General features: G+C 42.1%; 1 protein-coding gene across 4 annotated transcripts in view; it reads left to right on the top strand.

The window, feature by feature from the left end:
* mtus1b (microtubule associated tumor suppressor 1b) overlaps nucleotides 1-24,387 on the top strand; it is a 168,713-nt gene that overhangs the window by 23,339 nt on the left and 120,987 nt on the right. For all 4 annotated transcript variants that reach the window (XM_048531381.2, XM_048531374.2, XM_048531357.2 and 1 more), the window contains exon 2: nucleotides 20,984-23,415. In XM_048531381.2, the coding sequence (XP_048387338.2) occupies nucleotides 21,193-23,415 (2,223 nt within the window). In that variant the 5' untranslated portion in view covers nucleotides 20,984-21,192. The remainder of the gene's footprint in view (nucleotides 1-20,983; nucleotides 23,416-24,387) is intronic.

Below are 24,387 nucleotides of genomic sequence, written 5' to 3'. Positions count from 1 at the left end.
CTGTATCCTCTTCTCAATTCACCCTCTTAACCAGCTTTGTGTTGTCTGCCAAAAATGGAAACATTACACTTTGTTTACAATTTAAAATGTGGAAACAGCTATTGTGAATAGCTGGTGTCCTAGTACCAAACTCTGAAGCCCCCAACTGGCAACTGGCTGCCCCACAGATGAAGCATCATTCATTCCTATTCTTCACTTTCTGTCTGCCATCCAGTTCTTTATCCTTATCAGTACAGCGTCCCCAATCTCATGTGTTTTAATTTTACATTATCAAAAGCTCTCTGAATGTCGAAATAAACTATTTCAAATGGCTGCACTTGCCAAATTCACCAGTTACGCCCTTGCAAATTTCCAGGTAGACATGTTGAGCATGATTTTCCATTTGTGAATCTGTGGCTCTGATCCTTGCAGTGTTTTCCAAGGACTGCAATTACTGGCATTTTTCCCTACCGCTGATGTTAATCTGACCTGCCTATAATTCCCTACTATCTCATGCCTTTTTAAACATGGAGGGATTAAATTAACTACACTCTAATCCAAAGGAATTGTTGAGTCTAAATGATGTTGATAGATGACCACCAATGTGCCCACTTCTTGAAGAAACCTGGAATGCAGATTATTGGCCTTGATAATCGCACATATTTCATCAACACCAATTTTTCTTCACTCCTTTTTTTTTGTGTTGTGTTATCACCAAAGATGTGTTTATTTGGTCAGCTATTTCTTTGTTCCCCATGATAAATTCCACTTTTCTTTGACTGTCGGAGGCCTGCATTCATCTTCAATCTTTTTATTCCTCACACACCTAAACCTTACGCAATCAGTCTGTTCCCCAAATGCTTACCCTCCTCTACTTTTCCTCTTTATTCAATCCCTTTTGTCCTGACTTTTTAAAAAAATCTTAAATTGCTTCCAAACCTGTAGTCCAGCTGAAGAAAGCAGCCATTTGTCTACCCCTTTCTTGGATCTGAAATTTCCTTGGTTGACCACAATATCACCTTTTTACGTATTTTTGTTTTTTGGGTATTTATGCCCTTGTTCTCATCTGCAGGAGACAATATTGTTTCTGGAATATTATTTTTCCTACTGGGAACAAACTTTGTGTTTCAGCAGTTAGATCATTCATCTAAAAGATAAATGATAATTTGATGACCCTTGTCGTGGAAGCACAGCTCACGGGCCAAGTTGAGTTGACTCAGCAATAGGTGAAAGGCATGTTACAGGCAGATGATCCTAAATTCTGAATAGTGATGCGTTAACATATGAGAAGGGGCAACCACCTAATATGTGAATGCCAGAGTTCTGTTTCTGTTTGTATCAAAACAGATTGTAAGCCAGGATGGTTGGTTGGTTGGTTTGTTGATAAAGATATAATTCTGATTTGAGTTGCTTTGTAGTGGCCCTGAGAACAACAGGATTTGTTTAACTGTCTTAATCATATTCATAAAACTCTGGTTTAAAAACTGTCTTCAGGATTCCTGACTTACACTGGTCTTGATTCATACAGGATATTGTGGATTTGTCCAGGTATATAGTACCACAATTCTACAGCAAGGAATAATGGATGCTGACCTATCTTTATCAAAGATTTGAAGTGCAATTTACCTTTTTAATTGTTTCACCAACATCAAGTTTTTGTTAAAAGTAGAATTGAATTCTTGATAAGTACTTTTGGGTCAGTTTGTTAACAAGCCAATGCTTGAAGGGTTAATGGACCTTAAATACTGACTCTGCTTTCCCTCCATGTTTGCTTCCAGACCTGAGTTTCTCTAATTTGTTTTTGTTTTGGACTTCCAGCATCTACAGCTCATTCGTTTATTACACTTGAAACACATGATTGGACAACATTTGGCTAAATCCTTTGTGGAAAGAATTTTGCTGAAAACCTCTTTAGAATGGTCACACTAACAGTACAGCTCCTGGTATCAAACATACCACATTAACATGCAAGGGCTATTATTTTGTGGTCAAAACATGACCTTGTTACAACTGAACAATATTGTTAGCAACCATTCATTTGGATTTGTTGACTGGTCAGGACATTGCTTCAATCTACTTCCTTTAAAATTCAAGATATATTGCTTGGAGTTAAGTCAGTCAAGATTAATTGTTGCGTTCTCAAATGCAACATGTCTAACAATCCATACTGTTCTCTTGGACGAAATGTTTAGGTTGGTATTTCTTGGGGGTTTTTTCTGTTCAGATATTTCAAAATATCTTTTTATATTTTATAGAACTTAAATCACAATTCCACTTTTAATGTCAAGGAGTGATGGTTAGATTCACCAGCTATTGGACAGCAGTTGAGTTCTGAGTGACTTGCTACCACTTCTGCCCGAGCAAATAGGATGTCAGATCAAGCAGCTTTTGGATACGGACTGTTTTTATAGTTTGAGACTAAAGTGGTGCTAAATGTTGTGAACTCAGCAACAAATGTCCCCACTTCTCACCATTTTATGGCCTTGGGCCTTGGTTATGACCTTAAAGAACATCTTGCAGAGATGCCTGGAAGATGATATGATTTACCTCCACCCAACAACTATCATTGTTTTGGGCCAGGTATCGCTCCAAACAATTGTCCCTGATTCACGTTGATTGCAACTCTGTTCAAGCTCCTTGATGCTGCAAGCTGATACACACACTCACTCTTCCCTAATGTTTGGACCAAAGCTGTAACAAAGTTAGGAGGGTTGTGAGCCTGAGAGAATCCAAACTGAGTGTCATGTGCTTGTTGATTATTTTGTAGTACTCTACAAAATACTGCAGTATTTTGTCACTTTGTAGTACTTTCCTAATTACCTTCAGTCTATTCTTGGTTATCAACCAACATGTGGAAGGTGACCAGCAAGTTGAATTGTTTCATTGACAGTGTATCATTGCATGGGTTTGTGGTGTCCAAGCTATTCTGGGCTGCATCTTTGGGTGTTGCGTGCACTGCACATACAATTGTTCATCTCTCCAAATTTAGGCAAAATTAATGTATAGGCTTCAGAAATGACTGACCTTCAAGTAGAATATCTTGATGTATCAAAGGTATTCAAAAAATAAAGGTTTAATTCCTTGATTTAGAAGATATGGATAATGGTAAATGGGTTGCATAATTGAACATTTATCTTTGCAAGTAAGGCAACCCGACAGCTTGAATGAGAGATTTGGTGTTTGAAGGAACAAATTAGTAAAATCTCACCACAGTAATGACAGTGTGCTCCGATGAGATTTTTGCTGGATGGATCAAGTACATGGATTGTTGTCAACCAATTTGACTTCTATAAGGCTTCATTTCCCTTTTGCTTTGCGAAGTTTCCTTTCTTTGATTGTCTATGTGCACTGTCTATCTTAACTGATTGTCTTTGTCTTTGTCTTTGCAAATGAATTTCAGAAAATGAATGTATTCTGTTTGTGCTGTTTTTTGTTTAATTTCTAGAAGTGAAAATCACAAGCTTGGGAGTTTGTTTCCTCCTGTGCATATCCTGTTGTGCAAAAAAGCACATCATAATCAGTGACTTGGGACTTTGGCACAAACAGATGCAGCCAAATTTGTGTACAACAAGGCTTTTGCTTTTCAAGTATTCTTGGTCTCCATCCTGGGATAGGAAGAGGAAAAGCAGAAGTTAGGAACATCTAGTTGGCAAATGATTTTTTTCTGATTACTTGGACTAGGAGTAGAATTGGTACCTTGAAAACTCGTTAGTTTCCCTTGAGTTTATTTTCTTAGTGGGCTTTGAAACTAAATTCCTAAGATTATGTAGCTCAACTTTATGATCACAGATTTGGTGTCCTATTTAGTAAAATTATTAAATCATAGTGATTATGGCATGTGTTGATGGATGATCAGATTTTTGGTGAAGTGCTGTACATTTTCAGATGACCACATGATGCCAATCACTACTAACATCTAGGTTTGATTGTGCTCCCTGTCCCCTCTTCTTTACTGAGGTAACAGGGCCTACTTGACTAAATGATAGTGGGGAAAACCACCTAGATGCTCTAATGAAAATTGTGCTCCTAAGATATTGCTTGGCCTGCTGTGCTCATCCAGCTCCACACTTAGTTATCTCCTTGTTCAACTAGGTGTGGTTTATTGCATGATTGTAACTTGCATTGATTTGGTTTAATAAGATGGATATTGCCTTTGAGGAATCCTCCATCTTGTCTGTTTTCCTGTTAATCAGGTGTTCTGCTTTCCCCAGCCAAGTCATCAGGCATCAGATTTGGTGAATCTTAATGCAGCCTTCAGTATTAGATCTTCCAGTGGCATTACCTTTATCTTACCTTAACCTATTCTCAGAACTGATTCACTTGAAGTCTTCAAGATAACAACAGCAAAAGAGGATAGGTAAATGATTTCCACTGGTTGGGGATTCTAGAATTGATGGGGGGGCATAGTGTGACAATTAGGGCTAGGCCATTCGGAGATGTTAGGAAGCACTTCTACACTCAAGGTGATGGAGGTCAGGGAACCTTTCCACATTGGATGTGGATCGGCAATTTTAAATCAGTTTTGTCTTTAAAATTAAGCAAGGCCATCAAGTCAAGTAAATGGAATTAGGTTACTGGTCACTCATGATCATCGTTGAATGATGCTACGGGCTTGAGTTGATGGCTTTCTCTTCTGAGAACAGAATGTGGCTACCTGGTGCACTGACTCCATGACTTCCATGCGTACACCCCTGATTTGATCCTGTAATCCAACAAAATTTATTTCTTTCAGCTGCCCATCCAATTTCCTTCAGAAAATATTTTCTGCTTCCACTGCCTTTGGGCTGCAAGTTCAAAGTGAGAAAAATTTCTTGTCTTCTCTTTTTAAAAAAAGATAAATAAAATAAGCTATATCCCTAGTGTAGTAGCAACTGCCACTGCTGGAGAATCTGAGATAACAAGGTGTAGAGCTGGATGAGCACAGCAGGCCCAGCAGCATCTACATCCCTAATCATCTCTCTGCATGTTTTGCCTGAGATTTTAACTCACTGGCCCAGACATCTCTTTGAACGATGACTGGTCATCCAGCCTAAGATCAGAAGCGTGATTCAAAAAATAAAAAGAAGTGCTGAAAAAGGCCAGCAGGTTCAGCAGCAGTTGTGGAGAGAAAGTTTAGTTCATGTTTCGGGTAGAGTGATTCTCCCTCCGAATTGGGGTCTGGCGTATTGAGGAAGGGTCACTCAGTCCGAAACGTCAACTCTGATTTTCTTTCAACAGATGTTGCTCAACCTGTTGAGCTTTTCCACCAATTTGTTTTTTTGACTTCCAGTATCGGCAGTTTTGTTTTTGTGCAGTGCACGTGCATGCTTCTGTATAGTAGTCAGCACCATTTGACTATTCGGATACTAAAGCGGTCCATGTCCACGTGCGCTAAATTACACTCTCTCCATCCTGATGTGGAACTGTTATCACCATTCCTCCACTGCTAGATCAAAATGCTGGAACTGACTTCATGACTGGGTATTACTGCATGCCAACACCTACAGTAGTTGAAGAATGTAGCTCAAGACCACGTCAACAGCAGTGGGGGAATGGATAAGTGCTGATCTAGTTGGTGACACCCATATTCCATGAAGGCATAAATGAACTTTTTTTTTGTTGTTGGTCCTCTTGCCATCAGCTAATGGTGGCAACATTCCTTGTTTGCTTAATTAAAACCCATCATGTACATGTCTATCATGTGTCCCCTCCACTTCTCCAAACTTTTTGCAGTTATTTTCCACACCCCTGGAGTCACTCTAGTAAAGGTACTCTGCAGCTCATTCCCCTGCTCCCAAAAAGGGGCCTCAAATTCCTAATTTGAGGTGAGCATGACTGGAAACATTATTCTGTTTTGTCGTCCTGCTACTGTAACAGTGGAGACAGAAAAGTTGACTTGGTTTGGCTGCTGACATCTGTATTCATAACATGGTAAAACTACCCCCTGCAGAAACAGTCTAGTTACTGGAGTGGTTTGATCCCAGCTTGTTGGGAATGACTGATCCCAGCCCCTGATTTTTATTTTTTTGATCCTTCAACAATAAACTTAATGTTGTATTAAACATTACTTTGCTTAAATTGGCTCTGCTGATCTAATTAATGTCTATGCTTTTAAACCCATCCACACAAAGCAGATAAACACCTCTAAGGGATAGATAAAACGAAAATAACAAAACTGGCCAGCCTACATGAATGTTGCTGGTCTTTTTTTTTGTGATGCTTTGTTTCACATAGTTGTAGAATCCACAATAGGTTTGCTGAAGCAGTGAACAGGTCACTTTCAGTTTACTTGGATACAAGTAGTAATACTTCTACCTCTGTCTACTGTCTGTTCTTCCAGAAGCTGGTGTGGGAAAAGAGGCAGGGAGCCTTCAATTTACTGTCTGTATCACCAGCCAAGCTCCACTCTTGCACAAAAAAGCAGTTCAAAATAAACAGCTTCAACTCTGGTTCTATCTCTGAGAGATAGATCAACAAGGATCCTAATACTATGGATCTTTGGAGTTTAGCATCACTTCTGTTTGTAAATCCCATTTTTTCACTCATGATGTATTCTTTAACCTTGCAATGATGCATTAATTCCAGTTCCTTTGTTTGTACAGGTATATGTAACTGTGCCTTTTTAAGTCTGTTGCATTACTGAATTCCTTCTGACAAAGTGCAAAAAATCACTTCTGCACAAAGTTCATTGCCATTTTGTTGGCTTGTTCTGCCAGCCTGTCACTTGGAAACAAGTGCAATGCTGAGTCTTCACCCCTTAGCTTGCAGATGACATCAAACATTTCAAAGTTGTCTATATTGCAAATCGCTTGGATGGAAAAGTTGAGCTGAGCAATGCGATCTACTTTTTGTTTTATTTTTAAACTGAGCCCTGGTTTCTGGAGTGAGTCCCTTTTTGTTTTAATTATCCAGTTGGACAAAAGAAACTGTCCAATGAGCCTCAATTTTTCAGCAGCCTTTGTACTTTGCCAAAAATGCTTTCATATGGAGATAACAGTCTGTAGCTTCCCTTCAAGTTTGAAGAAAGTCTTCAGGTAAAAAGCTTTAAATTAGATTAATCAAACGTGATGTTTGTTTCTTCTACAAATCAATGCTTGATCTTCAACTTCAAGTTTCTGATTTATTTTTGGGGGGGAGAAAAACCTCGTCCACTGGAAGTTTGACTGGCTTAACTGTTGGGAGCAAATTGTTACCAGCGCTGGAAATCAAACTTGGTCAGGCAGCAACTGGAGAGAAAGCAATTTCATGGTTGAGTTTAGATGACAGTACAGAGCTGTGATGAAGAGCCATCTAAACACTGTTAGCCTGCTATCCCTCCATGGATGCTGCCTCACCCACTGATTTTCTAGCTTTTTTTTTTCTAGAATGGTTAGAACTGTTCTCATTTTGTAACTCTAAGAAGATAGAGAATTGACTTGGATCAATTTTTCAACATTAGATTAGTCGTTTTTCTTTGTAGTGGTAATAGACTGCAGATTAAACCTAGTTCAATTATTGGTTTCTGAGGATACCCTTGACTTCTAGGGTGGGGAAACTGGCTTTTGGATTGCAAACCCTGCTAACCTTGCAAGCTACTTGTGGCCTCCAACTTGAGCAGCATAAATATTACAATTAGAATTGAGGTGTACAGATCTTTGACTAAATATTTCACCTCTGCATCTTGGCAGGAACATTCTTGTTTAATATGATCATTGTGGAAATGTGTTGTTCCTGATCCCTTGTTTATTTAGCTTTGAGTGGAAAATTTGGCTTGAGTTTTGAGAAATTTGAGATGGAATTTAGTACCAGGATGAATGAGAATTAAATAATGACTAACATTTGTAAGGGCACAAGCAAAGGCATGATGGCAGTAATCCTGCAAAATGCAAGTTTTAACTTGTGAAATTTCAAGGAATTTGGTTTTATTTTTTGCTTGGGAAGTGATCCTTGAGATAGAATCTGTGTGGCATAAAAGTTTTTATTAGCCTTGGAGTCCAGTTACCAAAACTTCAAATGCTTAGTTTGAGGAAACAGCAAAGGGTGAGTGGCACCTGAGGGGGTGGAGTGTAAAGAAAAGTTGCAAGTGTTGAGGACTGAAGGAGTTTTATGAAGATTAGTGAATAGTACTGAAGGACTAATCAAAATTATCAGTTTAGGTCATTGGTGATAAGTGAGTAAATGATAAACCCGAATGAAGCAATAACATGAGATGCTGAAAAGAGCGATTTCGCTTCTAATGGAGGAAATATTGTTGAGCACGAAAGTGTTTCCAGTGTCCTGATATTGATTTTTTTTTTAAAGCACTTAGATAATGGATGGTAATTTTCTTGAAGATAGATTTTCTATCAATTTCTTATGAGAGGCACAGTAGAGGGGAATAAAAGGCAGAATGGATTCTGGGTCTTGGTGTGCAGTTGCAGTTGCAGTATCTCCTATCAGAAGGACTGGGTTCAAGCCAATTTGTTTCAGAGGTGTGTCAGAACATGACTGAGCACTTTGATTGCTATTCTGCCTTTGGATATTTCAGCATGAGGTGGACTGTGAGAAATTTTACATTAATTAGTGCTGAGAATTATTGGTGAAATGAAGATGGAAATCAGTTTGGAATGTCTCTGTGGTTATATCTTGTGCTATACACTTGGGATGATTAGAATGTTTGTCTGACTGCACAGGTTGTCACTTCATTGTATGGAACTTGAGTGCTGCAGAAGCTTTTTGTCTAGCACTTAAAAGACCAATGGCAAAAGCAGTCAAGTCAAGGGTGCAGAAGAAGAACCTTCAGCCCATAGACTCTGGTCAAAAACAAGCGCCTGGCTCTTTACAATGCAATTTTCCAGCATTTGGCCCATGGCCTTCTAAGCTACAGCATTGCAAATGCACATCTAAACTAAAAGGTTTAAGGGTTCTGTTTCTGCATCTATCACTCTTTTTCGCAGGCAGAGTGTTGACATCCCCACTACCTGGTTAGGAAAATTCCTGTTCACATCACCTGTCCATGAGTTTTGAAGCTATGCCCCCCTGGTTCTGACTCCTTCCAAAAAGGGGAAAGGTTCTTCCTGTCTACCTGTCTGATACACTGATTCAATGTTAATTCATCCACATGTCTTCTCTTCTTCCTTGTTTTCGTTCACAGCAGAGGAAATTAAATCTAGTCTGTCCAATTCCCCTGCCACCACCTCCACACTGGCAACATCCTGGTAAATCTGCTCTGCATCCTCTTTAACTGTAATTTCATCCCTCTTTATAATATGCCCTCCAGAACTGCGCACAGTATTGTTGTTGTGGCCTAACCAACATTCTGTACAGCTTTAACATGACCTCCTTGCTCTTGAACACAGTTTTGGCTATTAAAGGCAAATATTTGAAGTATCACCTTAACCACTACATGTATCTATCCTGCAACTTTGAGATCAGTGGACAAACGCTAATGTCTCTCTGATCCTTGGTGTTTTCCAGGATCTTATCTTGTATTCCCCTCCTTGTTTGTCTCGCCCAAGTGTATCGCCTCAATTATCTGGACTCAATTCTATTGCCACTAACTTGGCCCATTTAAGTAGCCTGTAAATGTCGCGTAAACTGAGGCTTCCCTCAATGTTTACCATCCCACTAATTTTCATTTTGTCTGGAAATCCATTTTGTCATCACAACCAGCATAGGCCCATCACTGATCTGTATGACATGGCTGTAACAATGTTGTAAATGATGCCTCCCCTCATTTTCGAGAATTTATTTTGAGGTGTTAATTTAATGAAAATCGCTTTTGTTAGATGTGGACAGTTTGCAAGCATAATATTTTCTAATCATCTCAATATTCTACCAAATTTTAACCATTGGGAGTATTTAGTCATCAACTTTTATAATAAATTGCAGCTGATCTAAAATTAGAGTACAAAGCAGTTGTTTGTCGCCACTTGGTTTGAATTTGTGTGGTAGAATTTCAGTTAAGTGAATTGAGTACAGATGCAAAAGTTGGCTTGATCACAGTTGCTGTTTAAATTTTCATGTACCCAATTTTTTGAAGGCAATATTGCTGGTTAAACAAGATTCAAGCAGTCCTGTTAGGCAATTGAACAATACTCTTCTCTGTATACTTTTGATTTTGAGTTGGGTTTCTGGACTGGGTGTAGTTTCAAGTGAGTGTTTAATGACTGCTACAGACGATCAACCAAGTCATTTGGAACAGAGATTACAGCCAACCAGCTCTTCGGAGGGTGCATTTGATTTTTTTTTTCTGAACATTCCTGCTTTTCTGATTTTAACAATTTCATGTCCTGATTTTGTAATCATCAGTTGATACTCGTGACCCAATATACATGATCACAAAGAAAATAGGGCTTTGTTAACAAGTGTTAATACTAGCCTGATCGGCCTTCAACCAGACTTGTGCAATACCTTGTGTTTATAATCATGCAGGTCCCCTAATGCCACGTACGCATGTTACTGTTGGCTGTTTTTATAGTATCCATTCATTTTTAGGGAGTGTCCCAATGGCATCTGCTGTTAGAATAGTAAACGGTCCATTGTCTGGTGTTTGGTTTGGTGGTCCCCTGGAACTGATGGTTATTCTGTAATCTGAACAGGTAGTGAGATTACACCTTGCTGATGGGTGTTCTGGGTGCAAACCATTTCATAGCCGAACCAGAATGACTGGTTTTTAAATGGTAAATTTCGAGACATTGCTGGGACAGTTGGAATGTCTTTCCTTTTTTCATTCATGTGTGGGGTGTAGGAATTGCTAGCTCAGTTAGCACTCATTAGCTAATCCTAACTGCCCAAAGAGCAGTTTAGAGATGGCCATAACTCTGGATCTATAGTCACGTAGCCCAGGCCAGACAAGGATGACTGGTTGCTGTCCCAAGAAAATATAAGGGAACCAGATAGTCATTGTAGTAAAAAAAAACCTGTTGTTACATGGTCACCATTAGTCTAATTTGCTTTTATTGCAAATTTTTAATTGAAATAAAATCTCACCATCTGCTGTTTGTGGGTCTTGAGCCCATGTATTCAAACCATTAGCCTGGTGAAGAATTTTTTTCACTTGTGGGATGCAGGCATCACTTAGTAACTACTTTGCCCATTCCTGGTTGCTGTTGAAGGTGGTGGTGAGCTGCAATGAACCTCTGCTCTCCGTTTGCTGTTGATGCACTGACAGTTGGGGCCTCACAGCGCCAGGGTCCCGGGTTTGATTCCGGCCTCGGGCGATTGTCTGTGTGGAGTTTGCACTTTCTCCATGTGTTGGCGTGCAACACACTGAAGCAAGTGGGAGAGTATTCCATCACACACCTGACTTGTGCCTTGTAGATTGTGGACAGGATTTAGAGACTTGGGAGATGTTTCTTGCTGAACAAATCCAAGCCTCTGACATGCTGTTTTGGCCATTATATTTATCTGGTTAGATCACTACAGCTTCTGATGAATAGTAACTCCCAGTATGTTGATAGTGGGGATTTAAAGATGCCACTGAACATCAAGGGCCAATTCTGTCATTGGAAATGGTCATATTGCTTGGTACTTTACTGTTGTCCAGGCCTGGTTGCATTTGGGCTGCTTAGATATCTGAGGAGCCACAAATGTTACTGAACAGGGGACAGTCATTAACAAATACCCTCCCTTCTGATTTAATGATGGGGGGAAAGTAATTTAAAATAGCTGAAGATGGGTGGATAAAACAGGAGGCTGGAAGAATACAGCAAGCAAGGAAGTATCTGGAGGCAAGGAACAGTCTATTATTAGTCCCTCCTTCAGGACTAATTTGGACCCAGGCCATTTCTCAGATCAAAGATCCTGGAGCTGAGATGACTGATCTTAAATAGCCACAATAATAAGCATCTTACTTTGTGCCTCAGACTTGAATCGGTGAAAAGTCTTCCCTGTCATTTCCATTCACTGCAATTTTGCAGTTGGGTCACCCCTGTTTCCCTGCTGGGTGACACTTTTTCTTTCTTTCTTTTGGGTCATGTCCTGCCCAATACTTACATGCTTTGCTTGGGCGTGGATCTGTCTCTGTTTGCTGAAAACAAATTCTCATTTGCCCTGGAATGTGTCTCTGATATTAAACATCTGTTCACCCATGTAACTTTCCAGCTGATGGACAATCACAACTTCTGTACATCTCAGTCACTTTCTTGAGAGCAAACCTCTTGTGACAAACCAACTAGGAGCAAGAGAGCCATTTGACCCTTCAAACCTTTTTTTTTTCCCCCCCATTTTATAAGATCGTGGCTGATTCTTCTGTCTTACTGCTGTGTTCCTACTTTCTCCATACTTCTGCCTTTAAAATCAAAAATTCTTGAAGATATTCGATTTAATATAGCCTCCTTAGCCTTGTGATAGGGAATTCTGTTTGGACCTATGCCTAAAATGTCCATCTGAGATTATTTTTCAGTCATCCAAACTCATAGGATACAGCTGGATCACACTGATCAATAGTCTCATGCTCTGACTGCTGAGTAAATACTCTTAAGTGCCTTAATCGATTCTCTGCTCCTTCGATCTAGGCTGCAATGATGTTTGCACACTTTGCACAGCATTGATAGCTGGTTGCTACTAAATTGTACGATTTTTGCTTTCTAATTAGTTCTGTCATTATCTTTTTGTTTCTGAGACTGGGGAAGAATGTCAATTCTGTCATCATGCTTCATGTCCACAGCAGCAGGGAGTGGAAAATCTGAAGCTTTTATGGACTCTTCCAGCAATTCCAGCCGGCTTTTAGTAAAACCAAAAGTTGTTTTCCTAATTTTAAGATGTTCTCCAAGCTTGAATAAACTAACGTTGCAGCAGCTCATACCGTATTTCAAATGGTGTTCATTTGCTGCTGCAGACTGCGCAAACAAGCATGAGAGCAGACATAGAGGCTATGTGACTAAGGCAAGCTGGGCAGTAGACACTGCAGATTATTTCAAGCAGAAGTGTTTTGGGCAGCACGGTGGCTCAGTTAGCACTGCTGCCTCACAGTGCCAGGGACTTGGTTTTGAATCCACCTCAGGTGACTGTCTGTGTGGAGTTCCTCCGGCGCTTAGGTTTCCTCCCAGAGTCCAAAGATGTGCAGGCTAGTTGGAATGGCCATGCTAAATTGCCCAGTGTTCAGGGATGTGTGGATTAGGTGGGCTATAGGGAACTGGGTCAGTATGGACTTGGGCTGAAGGGCCTGTTTCCCCACTCTAGGGATTTTTATAATCCATGATTCAAAGATCTATTGAGTTGTTGGAGCAAAACAGTAGTTTTAAAATCAATTGCGTAAAGCTGTAGATGACTACAGGGTAATAGTTGGGGAGGGACACGTGAGAAATCCGGCCCATCATTTAATTATGATTAAATTGGGCTTGATTTAATGACGACAGCCAAGTGCTTGCTGAGGATCCCCAGCTGCTCATGAAGATCTTTTGATCTTTCTCTTTTTTGAATTTGTATTTTTCCAAATGTTCTCTTTTGAATTTGGTGCTAAGTTGAAGTGATTTTCTACATATCCAGTAAATGTGACATTAAGCATTCCGTGACGCTGAAGTAATCGAATGGCAAATCAGGAAGTCAAGTTTGTTTTTCTAGGATCAAATAAATGCGAAGCAAATGTGCTTTTAAGGTAACAGTTGAAACATGCCCAATAATTAACTTCAAATGTATTTCTTTTATGAATTTCACTATTGTTTTCAGTCCTAGCCTGGATGTTGTCCAGGTGTTGATTGACAACTCCTACTCAATGGTGCTGAATGTTGTGCAATCATGAATGAACATTGCCACATTTCTCCTTTTTCAGTTGGAGGGAAGGTGATTAAAACAGATGAAACTGATTGGGCCTAGATGGGCTAATGGCCCAAAGAGTGGCAGATGGGGTTTTTAATTTAGATAAACGTGAGGTACTGCAGTTTGGAAAGGCAAATCAGGGCAGGATATATACATGTAATGGTAAGGTTCTGTGGAATGTTGAACAGAGACCCGAGTGCAGGTTCATAGTCCCTTGAAAGGGAAGTTGTAAGTAGATAGGACAGCGAAGATGTTTTGGTATGCTTGTCTTTATTCGTTGGAGCAGTGAGTCTGGGATTTGGGAGGTCATGCTGTGTCTGTACAGGACATTGGTTCAGCCACTTGGAGTATTGCATGCAATTCTGATCTTCCTAGAGGAAGGATGTTCTGAAGCTAGAAAGGGTTCAGAAAAGATTTGAGGTCCAACCCTGCTTCCTTGACCTCTTACACAACCTGTCCATCGTCTTTTCCAACATACCTGCACCACTCCCTGCCTGCGCTCACCTATAACCATCTCACCTACCTTCCCCAGCCTAACCCCTCCCCTCTCTTTATTTCCCAGCTCCCTTCCCCCTCACTTCTGAAGAAGGGTCCTGACCTGAAACTTTCCTGCTCCTCTGCTGCCTGGCCTGCTCTGTTCCTCTGGATCCACACTGTATTGTCTTTGACTCCAGCTTCTGTACTCCTTGCAACACCCTCAAAGAGACAGCTGGGATTGGAGGGCTTGAACTGTAGGGAGAGGCAGACTGGCCTAGGGCTGTTTTCCCTGGAGTATCAGAGGCTGAGGGGCATGGGGGTGAATAGACAAGGTCCTCTCCCTGGGGTGTGGGAATATAAAACTAGAGACCATATGTCCCTGGTAAGAGGGGAAAGACATAAAAGGGACTTACGGGACACTTGTTTCATGCAGAGGGTAATACTTGTATGAAATGAGCTTCCAGAGGAAGTAGTGGAGGCTGATAAAGTGCAACCTTTGAAGGCACCTGGATGGGTATATGAGTAGGAAGGGTTAAGAGGGATATGGTCCAAATGCTGGCAAATTGGACTAGATTTATATAGGATATCTGGTCAGCTTGGACAGCTATACAGCGCAGACTCAATGTCTATCTTGAATTCCTAAAGGGCTCCTCAGATGCAGTGGTAGTGTCCCTACTCCTAGACTAGAAGGCAAGGTTTTAAGTGCCACCTGCTCCAGAGACATGGAATAACATCTCTGAACAGAATAACTACCTTGATCTCCTACATCGATGTCGTTGGATGTGAATGACCACCAACCAGCACAGTTGTCTTTTGAGAATGGCTTTAGCTAGTGGAGTGGGCTCTTCTCTTCCTGTTCACAGCCATGTTCAAATTTCCCATGGACTCCAATTCTTCCATGGCTCTGCAATACCACATTGAATATGGCTGTGAGGGCAGTCTCACTTGTATCATTCTGGAGTTCAGCTGTTTGAGATATAGTTGGATCAAGGCTGTAATGAGGCCCAGAGCTCGATGACCCTGGCATAAATTTACCTGGGCCTTGGAGAGCAGAATTGTGTTGAATGTGTGGAAAGCAGGGTAGTAGTTTTCCAGGTTCTCTCTCTCTGTTGTTTTTTGTCTTATTTACAATTTTTCGATTTCTATCAGTTCTTACTGCTAAACAAAAGTACAATTCTCATTTAATTCCCATATTTCTAATTGGGTTAACGGACCTGAACCATGCATCTTGAAGCAATACAACACTACACCAAAAATCATAGATTTCTGCGTTTTAACTGTGCCATTTGTAGATTGCTGAGCTTGTTGCTTTTGAGGATCAATAGCAGTCATGGCTGATGACCCGCAGACAAGGGCGGCGCAGTGGTAGTATGGCGCACTGACCTCTACATCGCCGAGGCCAGACGTCAACTCTCCGACACCACCTCCTACCGCCCCCTCGATCATGACCCCACCCCCGAGCACCAAACCATCATCTCCAACACCATTCATGACCTCATCACCTCAGGGGACCTCCCACCCACAGCCTCCAACCTCATTGTTCCCCAACCCCGCACGGCCCGTTTCTATCTCCTTCCCAAAATCCACAAACCTGCCTGCCCTGGTCGACCAATCGTCTCAGCCTGCTCCTGCCCCACCGAATTCATCTCCACCTATCTGGACTCCATTTTCTCCCCTTTGGTCCAGGAACTCCCCACCTACGTCCGTGACACCACCCACGCCCTCCACCTCCTCCAGGACTTCCAATTCCCTGGCCCCCAACACCTCATTTTCACCATGGACGTCCAGTCCCTATACACCTGCATTTCGCATGCAGATGGCCTCAAGGCCCTCCGCTTCTTCCTGTCCTGCAGGCCCGACCAGTCCCCCTCCACCGACACCCACATCCGCCTAGCCGAACTCGTCCTCACCCTCAACAACTTCTCTTTTGACTCCTCCCACTTCCTACAGACTAAGGGGGTGGCCATGGGCACCCGCATGGGCCCCAGCTATGCCTGCCTCTTTGTAGGTTACGTGGAACAGTCCCTCTTCCGCACCTACACAGGCCCCAAACCCCACCTCTTCCTCCGGTACATTGATGACTGTATCGGCGCCGCCTCTTCCTCCCCAGAGGAGCTCGAACAGTTCATCCACTTCACCAACACCTTCCACCCCAACCTTCAGTTCACCTGGGCCATCTCCAACACATCCCTCACCTTCCTGGACCTCTCAGTCTCCATCTCAGGCAACCAGCTTGTAACTGATGTCCATTTCAAGCCCACCGACTCCCACAGCTACCTAGAATACACCTCCTCCCACCCACCCTCCTGCAAAAATTCCATCCCCTATTCCCAATTCCTCCGCCTCCGCCGCATCTGCTCCCACGATGAGGCACTCCACTCCCGCACATCCCAGATGTCCAAGTTCTTCAAGGACCGCAACTTTCCCCCCACAGTGATTGAGATCGCCCTCGACTGCGTCTCCCGTATTTCCCGCAACACGTCCCTCACACCCCGCCCCCGCCACAACCGCCCCAAGAGGATCCCCCTCGTTCTCACACACCACCCCGCCAACCTCCGGATACAACGCATCATCCTCCGACACTTCCGCCATCTACAATCCGACCCCACCACCCAAGACATTTTTCCATGCCCACCCCTGTTGGCTTTCCGGAGAGACCACTCTCTCCGTGACTCCCTTGTTCGCTCCACACTGCCCTCCAACCCCACCACACCCGGCACCTTCCCCTGCAACCGCAGGAAATGCTACACTTGCCCCCACACCTCCCCCCTCACCCCTATCCCAGGCCCCAAGATGACATTCCACATTAAGCAGAGGTTCACCTGCACATCTGCCAATGTGGTATACTGCATCCGCTGTACCAGGTGTGGCTTCCTCTACATTGGGGAAACCAAGCGGAGGCTTGGGGAACGCTTTGCAGAACACCTCCGCTCAGTTCGCAACAAACAACTGCACCTCCCAGTCGCAAACCATTTCCACTCCCCCTCCCATTCTTTAGATGACATGTCCATCATGGGCCTCCTGCAGTGCCACAATGATGCCACCCGAAGGTTGCAGGAACAGCAACTCATATTCCGTCTGGGAACCCTGCAGCCTAATGGTCTCAATGTGGACTTCACCCGTTTCAAAATCTCTCCTTCCCCAACTGCATCCCTAAACCAGCCCAGTTCGTCCCCTCCCCCCCCCCCCCCCCCACTGCACCAGACAACCAGCCCAGCTCTTCCCCCCCCCCCCCCCCCCCCCCCCCCCCACTGCATCCCAAAACCAGTCCAACCTGTCTCTGCCTCCCTAACCGGTTCTTCCTCTCACCCATCCCTTCCTCCCACCCCAAGCTGCACCCCCATCTACCTACTAACCTCATCCCACCTCCTTGACCTGTCCGTCTTCCCTGGACTGACCTATCCCCTCCCTACCTCCCCACCTATACTCTCTCCACCTATCTTCTTTTCTCTCCATCTTCGGTCCGCTTCCCCCCCCCTCCCTATTTATTCCAGAACCCTCACCCCATACCCCTCTCTGATGAAGGGTCTAGGCCTGAAACGTCAGCTTTTGTGCTCCTGAGATGCTGCTTGGCCTGCTGTGTTCATCCAGCCTCACATTTTGTTGTCATGGCTGATGTTGGTTTCGTCATGATTTAGCAAAGTAAGACGAATGTAAACAACATTGCAGATCTTAATTTTGGTGTTTTACTGTTAACTGTGTTGAATTTATCAGGTTTTACAGCAATATGACGCTTAGTTAACTGAAACAGTATCTCCAGAGTTGGCTGTAATACACTTGAAGTAATATTTACTGCAGAACTCCACTTGATTTGCAAGAACTCAGCTGACTTGAGTAGCCCAAGCCTAAGTTCCATTCCGCATTTGGCTACATTCTTTGACTTTTTAAGTCCAACTCAATTGTCTGCAATGAATTTAAATAAACCTTTGACCTGGCCAAATAGCTTTTGACATCTGGGTTAAATGAAGGGAAATGAAATTGAGACTGCACTCAGTCATAACTAACAGATGAATACAGGTATTTTATCCAATTCCATATATTGAAATCTCTCTGAAATCTACCAATAAATAAAAGTGAACTTTGTCTATGTTTAACTTTATCGTATTTGAAAAACACTGATCCATCTGCTTGAGATTTTGCTGTGGTGAGGGAGGCCACTCGGCCCATGGTATCTGCACTTTTTTTTTCAAATGACCGTCATGAATTGGTGTCATTATCCCTCCCTTGCATGCTTGTTTCTCTTGAGCAGAAACAGTTCCCTCTCTTTACTAACCAGACCTTATAATTTTGAAGACATCTCTTGGATTTCCTCTTGGAGACAGGTCCAAGGTGTACTTTCTTTCTTCTTTCTTCCAATTTCTCTAGTTCGTTCTTTTTTAACTGTAGTATCCCGCCCCTGATCTTGTCATAAATAACCTCATCACACACTCCAATACACTGAAGATTGATGTGGCATCCAGAACTAATACACAAGACTCAAGCTGAGTCTACAAAGGCTCCGCGTTCGTTTTTGTTCTTGTATTCTCTGTCCCTAATATTGAAACCTAGCACACCAAATGCTTAATCGCTGTCTACTTGTTTTGCATGCAAAATCTGTACATGCAACCCCAGGTCTTTCTGCTCTTCCACTCCATTTAGAATAGTGTCCTTTATTTTGTACTGGCTCTCTGTTCTTGTAAGCTGCATCACCTCAAGATTTCTTTAAATTTATTGTAATCACTGCTCACTCCACCTTTTTTTTTTGAAGACCTATTTTGTTTTCACAGTTTGTTTGGGTGTTTGGTACCACTTGGGTTTTGTTTCTCAGTTGTTTGAACTGGACCCAATATACAATGTGTTTGATGGAGTTTGGTTAGAAAACCAGGCCTCCAGGAATTCCCTGACATGTCTCTGTTTGGCTTCGGTTGTAATGGAATTGTTGTTCCATTCAAATTTGTGTCCCTCATTATCAGTGTTTTCAGTGAGAATTGGTTGTGTCTCTTGGTGGCTAGTTGGTGTTCATCTATCCGTCATGTTGGTTTTCTGGTTTGGCCTATGTGGTGTTTCTCACAGTCCTTTTCAAGGTATTTTGTATATTATCCCAGTTTGGGGTATGGGATTCTTTTACGTTTGTCAATAGCTGTTGTAGGGTGGTTGTTGGTTTGTGGGCTACTCTGATTACTGGGGGTCTGAGCAGTCTTTGTGGGTGTCTGAAATGTCCTTTATGTACGGTAGGGTGATTTAGTGATTCTGGTCATGTCTTCCTGTAGTGGTCTGCCTGAGGTAATGGCGGACTGTGCTTTTCAGGTATCCGTTCCTTTTGACTCCTCCATATAGGTGCTCCTGTTATGCTTTGCCTAGTTCCCAGTTGCTGAAATGTATTGCTCATTTCAATAGCATCCTGATGCAGCTCCATTTGTGGGTATTGGGATGATTGCGAGTGTGTAGGTGAGTATTTGTGGTTTTTCTGTATATGCTAGTCTGGAGTTCCCCATTGTTGTGTTCTACCACTTAGATCCAGGAAGGGCAGTCAGTAGTCCATTTTTTTTTTTGTGACTTTTATCACAGTAAGGATGTTTGTCGGTGGGTTTCTTGGGGCCTGCGTTCACAGATCGCTCAAAGTTGACAGGGTTGTGAAGAAGGCGTATGGTGTGTTGGCTTTCATTGACAGGGGAGTTGAGTTTGAGCCGCAAGGTTATGCTGCAGCTCTGGTTAGACCACACTTGGAATATTGTGTTCAGTTCTGGTCACCTCCTTATAAAAAGGATGTGGAGCGTTTTAGAGAGGGTGCAGAAGAGATTTACCAGGATATTGCCTGGACTAGAAGGCAGGTCATATGAGCAAAGATTGAGGGAGCGAGGGCTTTTTTCATTTGGAGTGAAGAACGATAGATGACTTGTCAGATTTACAAGATGATGAGAGGCATAGAGTAGATAGCCAGAGGCTTTTTCCCCCAAGGTGGAAATGACTGTTACGAGGGGGCATAATTTTAAGGTGTTTGGAGGAAGGTATCGGGGAGATGTCAGAAGTAGGTACTTCACGCAGAGTGGTGGGCGTGTGGAATGCACTGCCGGCAGTAGTAGTGGAGTCAGATACTTCAGAGTTGCTTAAAAGTCTCTTGGATAGGCACGTGGAGAATCGTAAATTGTAGGGTATGCACAGCTGATTGATTTTTAGTGGGATAATAGGTCAGCATGTATTGTCGGCCGAAGGGCCTGTACTGTTCTTTGTTCTCATTTTGTACGTTTAATAAGCACAAAAGTATCCTGTACATAGTGGACACAAAGTTTGGCTTGTATAGTCCTGATATTGGAGATCCCACTGGTTTTCTTTTGATTTGCTTGTATGGTTCTAACCAGAACTCCTCCAAACACATTAGTTTGTACATCGGATCTAATTCGTTGAGGAAACAGACCTGAGGTGGTACCAAACAGACCTATAAATAACTAACAGGACAGGGCGGAACACTGCTTCACCAGAGGCACATTGACAATGTTACCTAGCAGGGTGACGAAATGTCTGCAACCAAACACACTGGCTTGGCGAGCATGTCTACAACCACCTTCACAATCCAGGCTACAAATCTTCTCAAACTTTAAATGCTTTCCGATGTTAGGAGAAAGACATGGACTGAAGTTTGTGTAGAGGGGTGGAAGACTCAAATACAGTAGATTTTAAGCTGCCACCAGCAAGCTTCAATTGTTTTCATGGAAAGCTCTAAACTTTAAATCACAAGGCTGGTTAAGAAGACTTCCTAAATGTAAAATTTTTCTAGAACTTTAAGCAGCTTTCATGAAATTAGCAAATCCAGCAAGAATCACACATGTAATTATTTTCTTTTGTGTTTTAGCTCAAGCATGCACATTATATTAAATTGAAATCCTGATTGCTCAAGTCGAGAGTGGAGCAAGTGTTGCTACTTTGGAAGAAATTCACGCCTTCAATCAAATTAACTTGGGGCCAAGAATCAATTTTGACTGTTGCAGCAAAGTGGTGCATGCACTGCTTTGATCATAAATCTGTTCTAAAGGTTTTAACTTGAATGAAATCCCTATTAAAATGAGCTTTCAAGGCAACAATTCCAGCAAGGTGGAGTGTTCAGAAAATGAGAGAAGAAACCACTTTCATCTCCCTGTATTGATCAGTGATCCGAATGGCAATCAAGTTGCCTGCAGCACGGGAATATCTTCTGAAGCTCTTCGTGTTAGAACACCATTGACTAATGGAAGTTGCGAGTGCCCAGATGTGCAGATAAACCCAGTTAATATTGGTGTTGATGTCAGGATAATGGTTTCTGACCAAACAGTTTGTAGGCCTCAGGGTGTGCACAGACCTGAATTGCAACTTGCTGGTGACTCGCTCTGTGATCATGCAGCACCTATTAGCATGGTTTTCACCAGTTCGCAAAGTCGCTGTTCAGATCATTACAGATGGCTGACTGATGATAATTGTTGTCATGCAAAGTGTTCTGTCACATCAGATCCAGGGCAGAGGAAGACTGAACATGAACAAAATAGAATTGATGCAAGACAAATGACTTTCAACCGAACAATATGCGAGTGCCATATGACAGATTGTGAGCACAAGTTAAGCTCTTGTGTTACCAATGAAGCTCACCTTAAGACACTAAAGCATCGTGTTTCAGATGACTGCTTTAAGATATGTCAAAGTGTCAATCCTAATGACACAGTGAAAACTGCAATGAATGAAGAAATAAATTTGGAACATTCAGTACTATCTTCTGAATCCAAGTTAGAAATGAAGCACAACGTAGATGACACGGAATATGAATCTGGTGTGCCTGTTGCTGAATCATCTGTATTTTCAAACAGTTCAGGTTATTCATTTGTAATGTCAGATCAATCATTAGAGACATCTGAAAATCCAGGTGAACCTGAGAGTCTGAATGTTACAGGAACTATACATCAACTGTCTGGGGAAGCCAACTTGAACTTCAAACAATGCGTCCCATTTCAGAAGAGTCAGTTGCATGCCTTAGAAAAACCTGAAGAAACACATTCTTTTGACCAAGGTACTGGCTCAGCCCAGTGCCCCACACTAAATTCACGTCACAATTTTGGAGATCAAGTAGGTGGAACTAGCTACAATAACTTTGATAAAGATGTGAAATATGAATCAAATGAAACGGCAGATAGACTGTTAGCAGTTGTAAATGAACATTGCAATGAAAGAATGCCTGTAGCAGAAATGGGTGAATCTAAAAGTTATGAAATGCCAAAGAGCTCAACAATGAACACAACATTCATAGTGTTAAAGGACCTAAATGATGATTGCAAATTTGAATCTGAAATTGATGGTTGGGTGACTGATGCAAAGGAGCTTGTACCCCAACCAGAAACATCTGTTGAAGGAAATGTCAGTGATCAAACCTTTTTGGTCTCCAGTCCGGTATTTCATGAACATGATAATTCCACTTCAAATACTTCGACTCCTTTGCCAGATTCCAGAAAAGTAGTTTTCTTTGGATTATCATTTCAGAATCCAGCAGGTTTATCTGACAATGAAAATTGTTGTACACCTGCAGTGGAAGAGTCCCCAACTAACATGATTCTGCAGCCAGTTGCAAGGGGTTCTGTGCAGAAGCCAGGTTTCAGAACCAAGTGCAACACCTATATGAAATCAAAGTTGCCAAAAGTGGAAATCAAATCCTATCCTAAACCTAACTTCAATAATGTCAAACCCAAAGTTGTATCTCGAGCTCAGCACATGTCATCAGTGTCAAAAAGCCATATGTCTCCTATAGCGGGAGTTTCTTCACATTTTCCAAGGTGCAGCAGTTCCGTCTCATCTATTGAGTCTCCAGGTTCTCTGTCTCCTGCACCAAAACAGAGAAAGGAACAACTTTCGCAGTCAGCCTTGAAGCTAAAATCTAACAATGCACAAGTCCAGAAGATGGTATTTAGAAAGAGAATCTATTCAAGTGAGCAGCAGACATTTACAAAGACAGACAAGAGAAACTTCAAATCCAGCCGTAGTATCAGCTGTCAAGCCAGAGTACCTTCATCTACTACTGTCAATGGAGCCGAAAGTCAAGTGTTCGGCTCACTGCACGTGGCCAAGGCGTGGCCTCCTTCCATGGGAGCGAATGCATGTGAACTTAAAGCTCGTCACTGTGGAGTAGAAGACCACAATCTGTCAAAGCAGATGATTCCAGGTGTTAAACCAAGGCCACGATGTAGCAGCTTGGCAGGCAAGACAGATGACCACCTACTTAGCAGTAACTGTCCAGCAGCTGCTGCTTGCGAAGTTCACACCATTCAAGTAAGTGATCGCCTGTTTACAAACCCCACAGACACTTCTTTTTTTTGGGGAAACTTACCTGTGAATCAATGCAGCTGTCAGTATTAAGTATTTGATTGTATTATGGCCAATCCATAGTTAACCACAAGTGTTTACCTTAATTCTAAACTGAATTTATTGTTTGTTTAAATTTAAAGTATGCAATTTAAGGAATAGATTACTGCTCATTGTGTGCTTTTTGTATGTACTTTTTTTCCTGCTTGGCTGACACTGACACTGACACTTGAATCTGGGTTCTTGTCTGCCAGCGTTATGAGGTATGGTAGTTATTTCTAGAAATGTGTAACTAGGCAATATTGGATGATGTTTGAACTAGCAATGTTGTATAAATTATTAATATTCCAGTTTAAATGGAAACTGTGTGTATAAGGGCTGCTTCCTGTTTGAGATGTATCTAATTGGGCAAGTAACATTGCTTGCCTTTTAGAGAAATTACTTAGGAATTTGATTCTTCCATCATGGGCTCAACCATCGTTTACCTATGCAAGGGGTGGGGGAGGATGCAAAAGAGAAGGATGTGGGGTTATGAGGAATCTGGGCAAAAAGTTTTAGTACAAATTGATGCAGCAGTGATATGGGAAGCAAGTATCCGTTTTAGGAAAGCAGTTTTGGAACATGGTGAATCAAACGCTGTGTAGCATGCTGGCATGTGTTTTGAGTTTTGGAAGAAGTTACGTTCTGGGCAGATTATTAAACCAACAAATTGTGCCACGTGTATATGAGAGTATAATGTGGAGCAAGTCATTCTGCGACTGAAGTTGATCTTGACTAATTGGACCGTATCTTTTAACTACATTTGGCCTGTCTATCTTAATGCTTCAATCCCAATCAAAGCCTGTCCAAGTCAACCTTGTGGATGTCTAATTTGAGGTTAGCCTTGAATAAATTTTAAAAATCAGCCTGTACTACACTGCACAACAGGTCCATTGATTA

Source organism: Stegostoma tigrinum, chromosome 1 (assembly GCF_030684315.1).
Source record: "Stegostoma tigrinum isolate sSteTig4 chromosome 1, sSteTig4.hap1, whole genome shotgun sequence".
In the NCBI taxonomy this organism is placed as follows: domain Eukaryota; kingdom Metazoa; phylum Chordata; class Chondrichthyes; order Orectolobiformes; family Stegostomatidae; genus Stegostoma; species Stegostoma tigrinum.
This window is presented reverse-complemented; position numbering and strand designations above follow the sequence as displayed.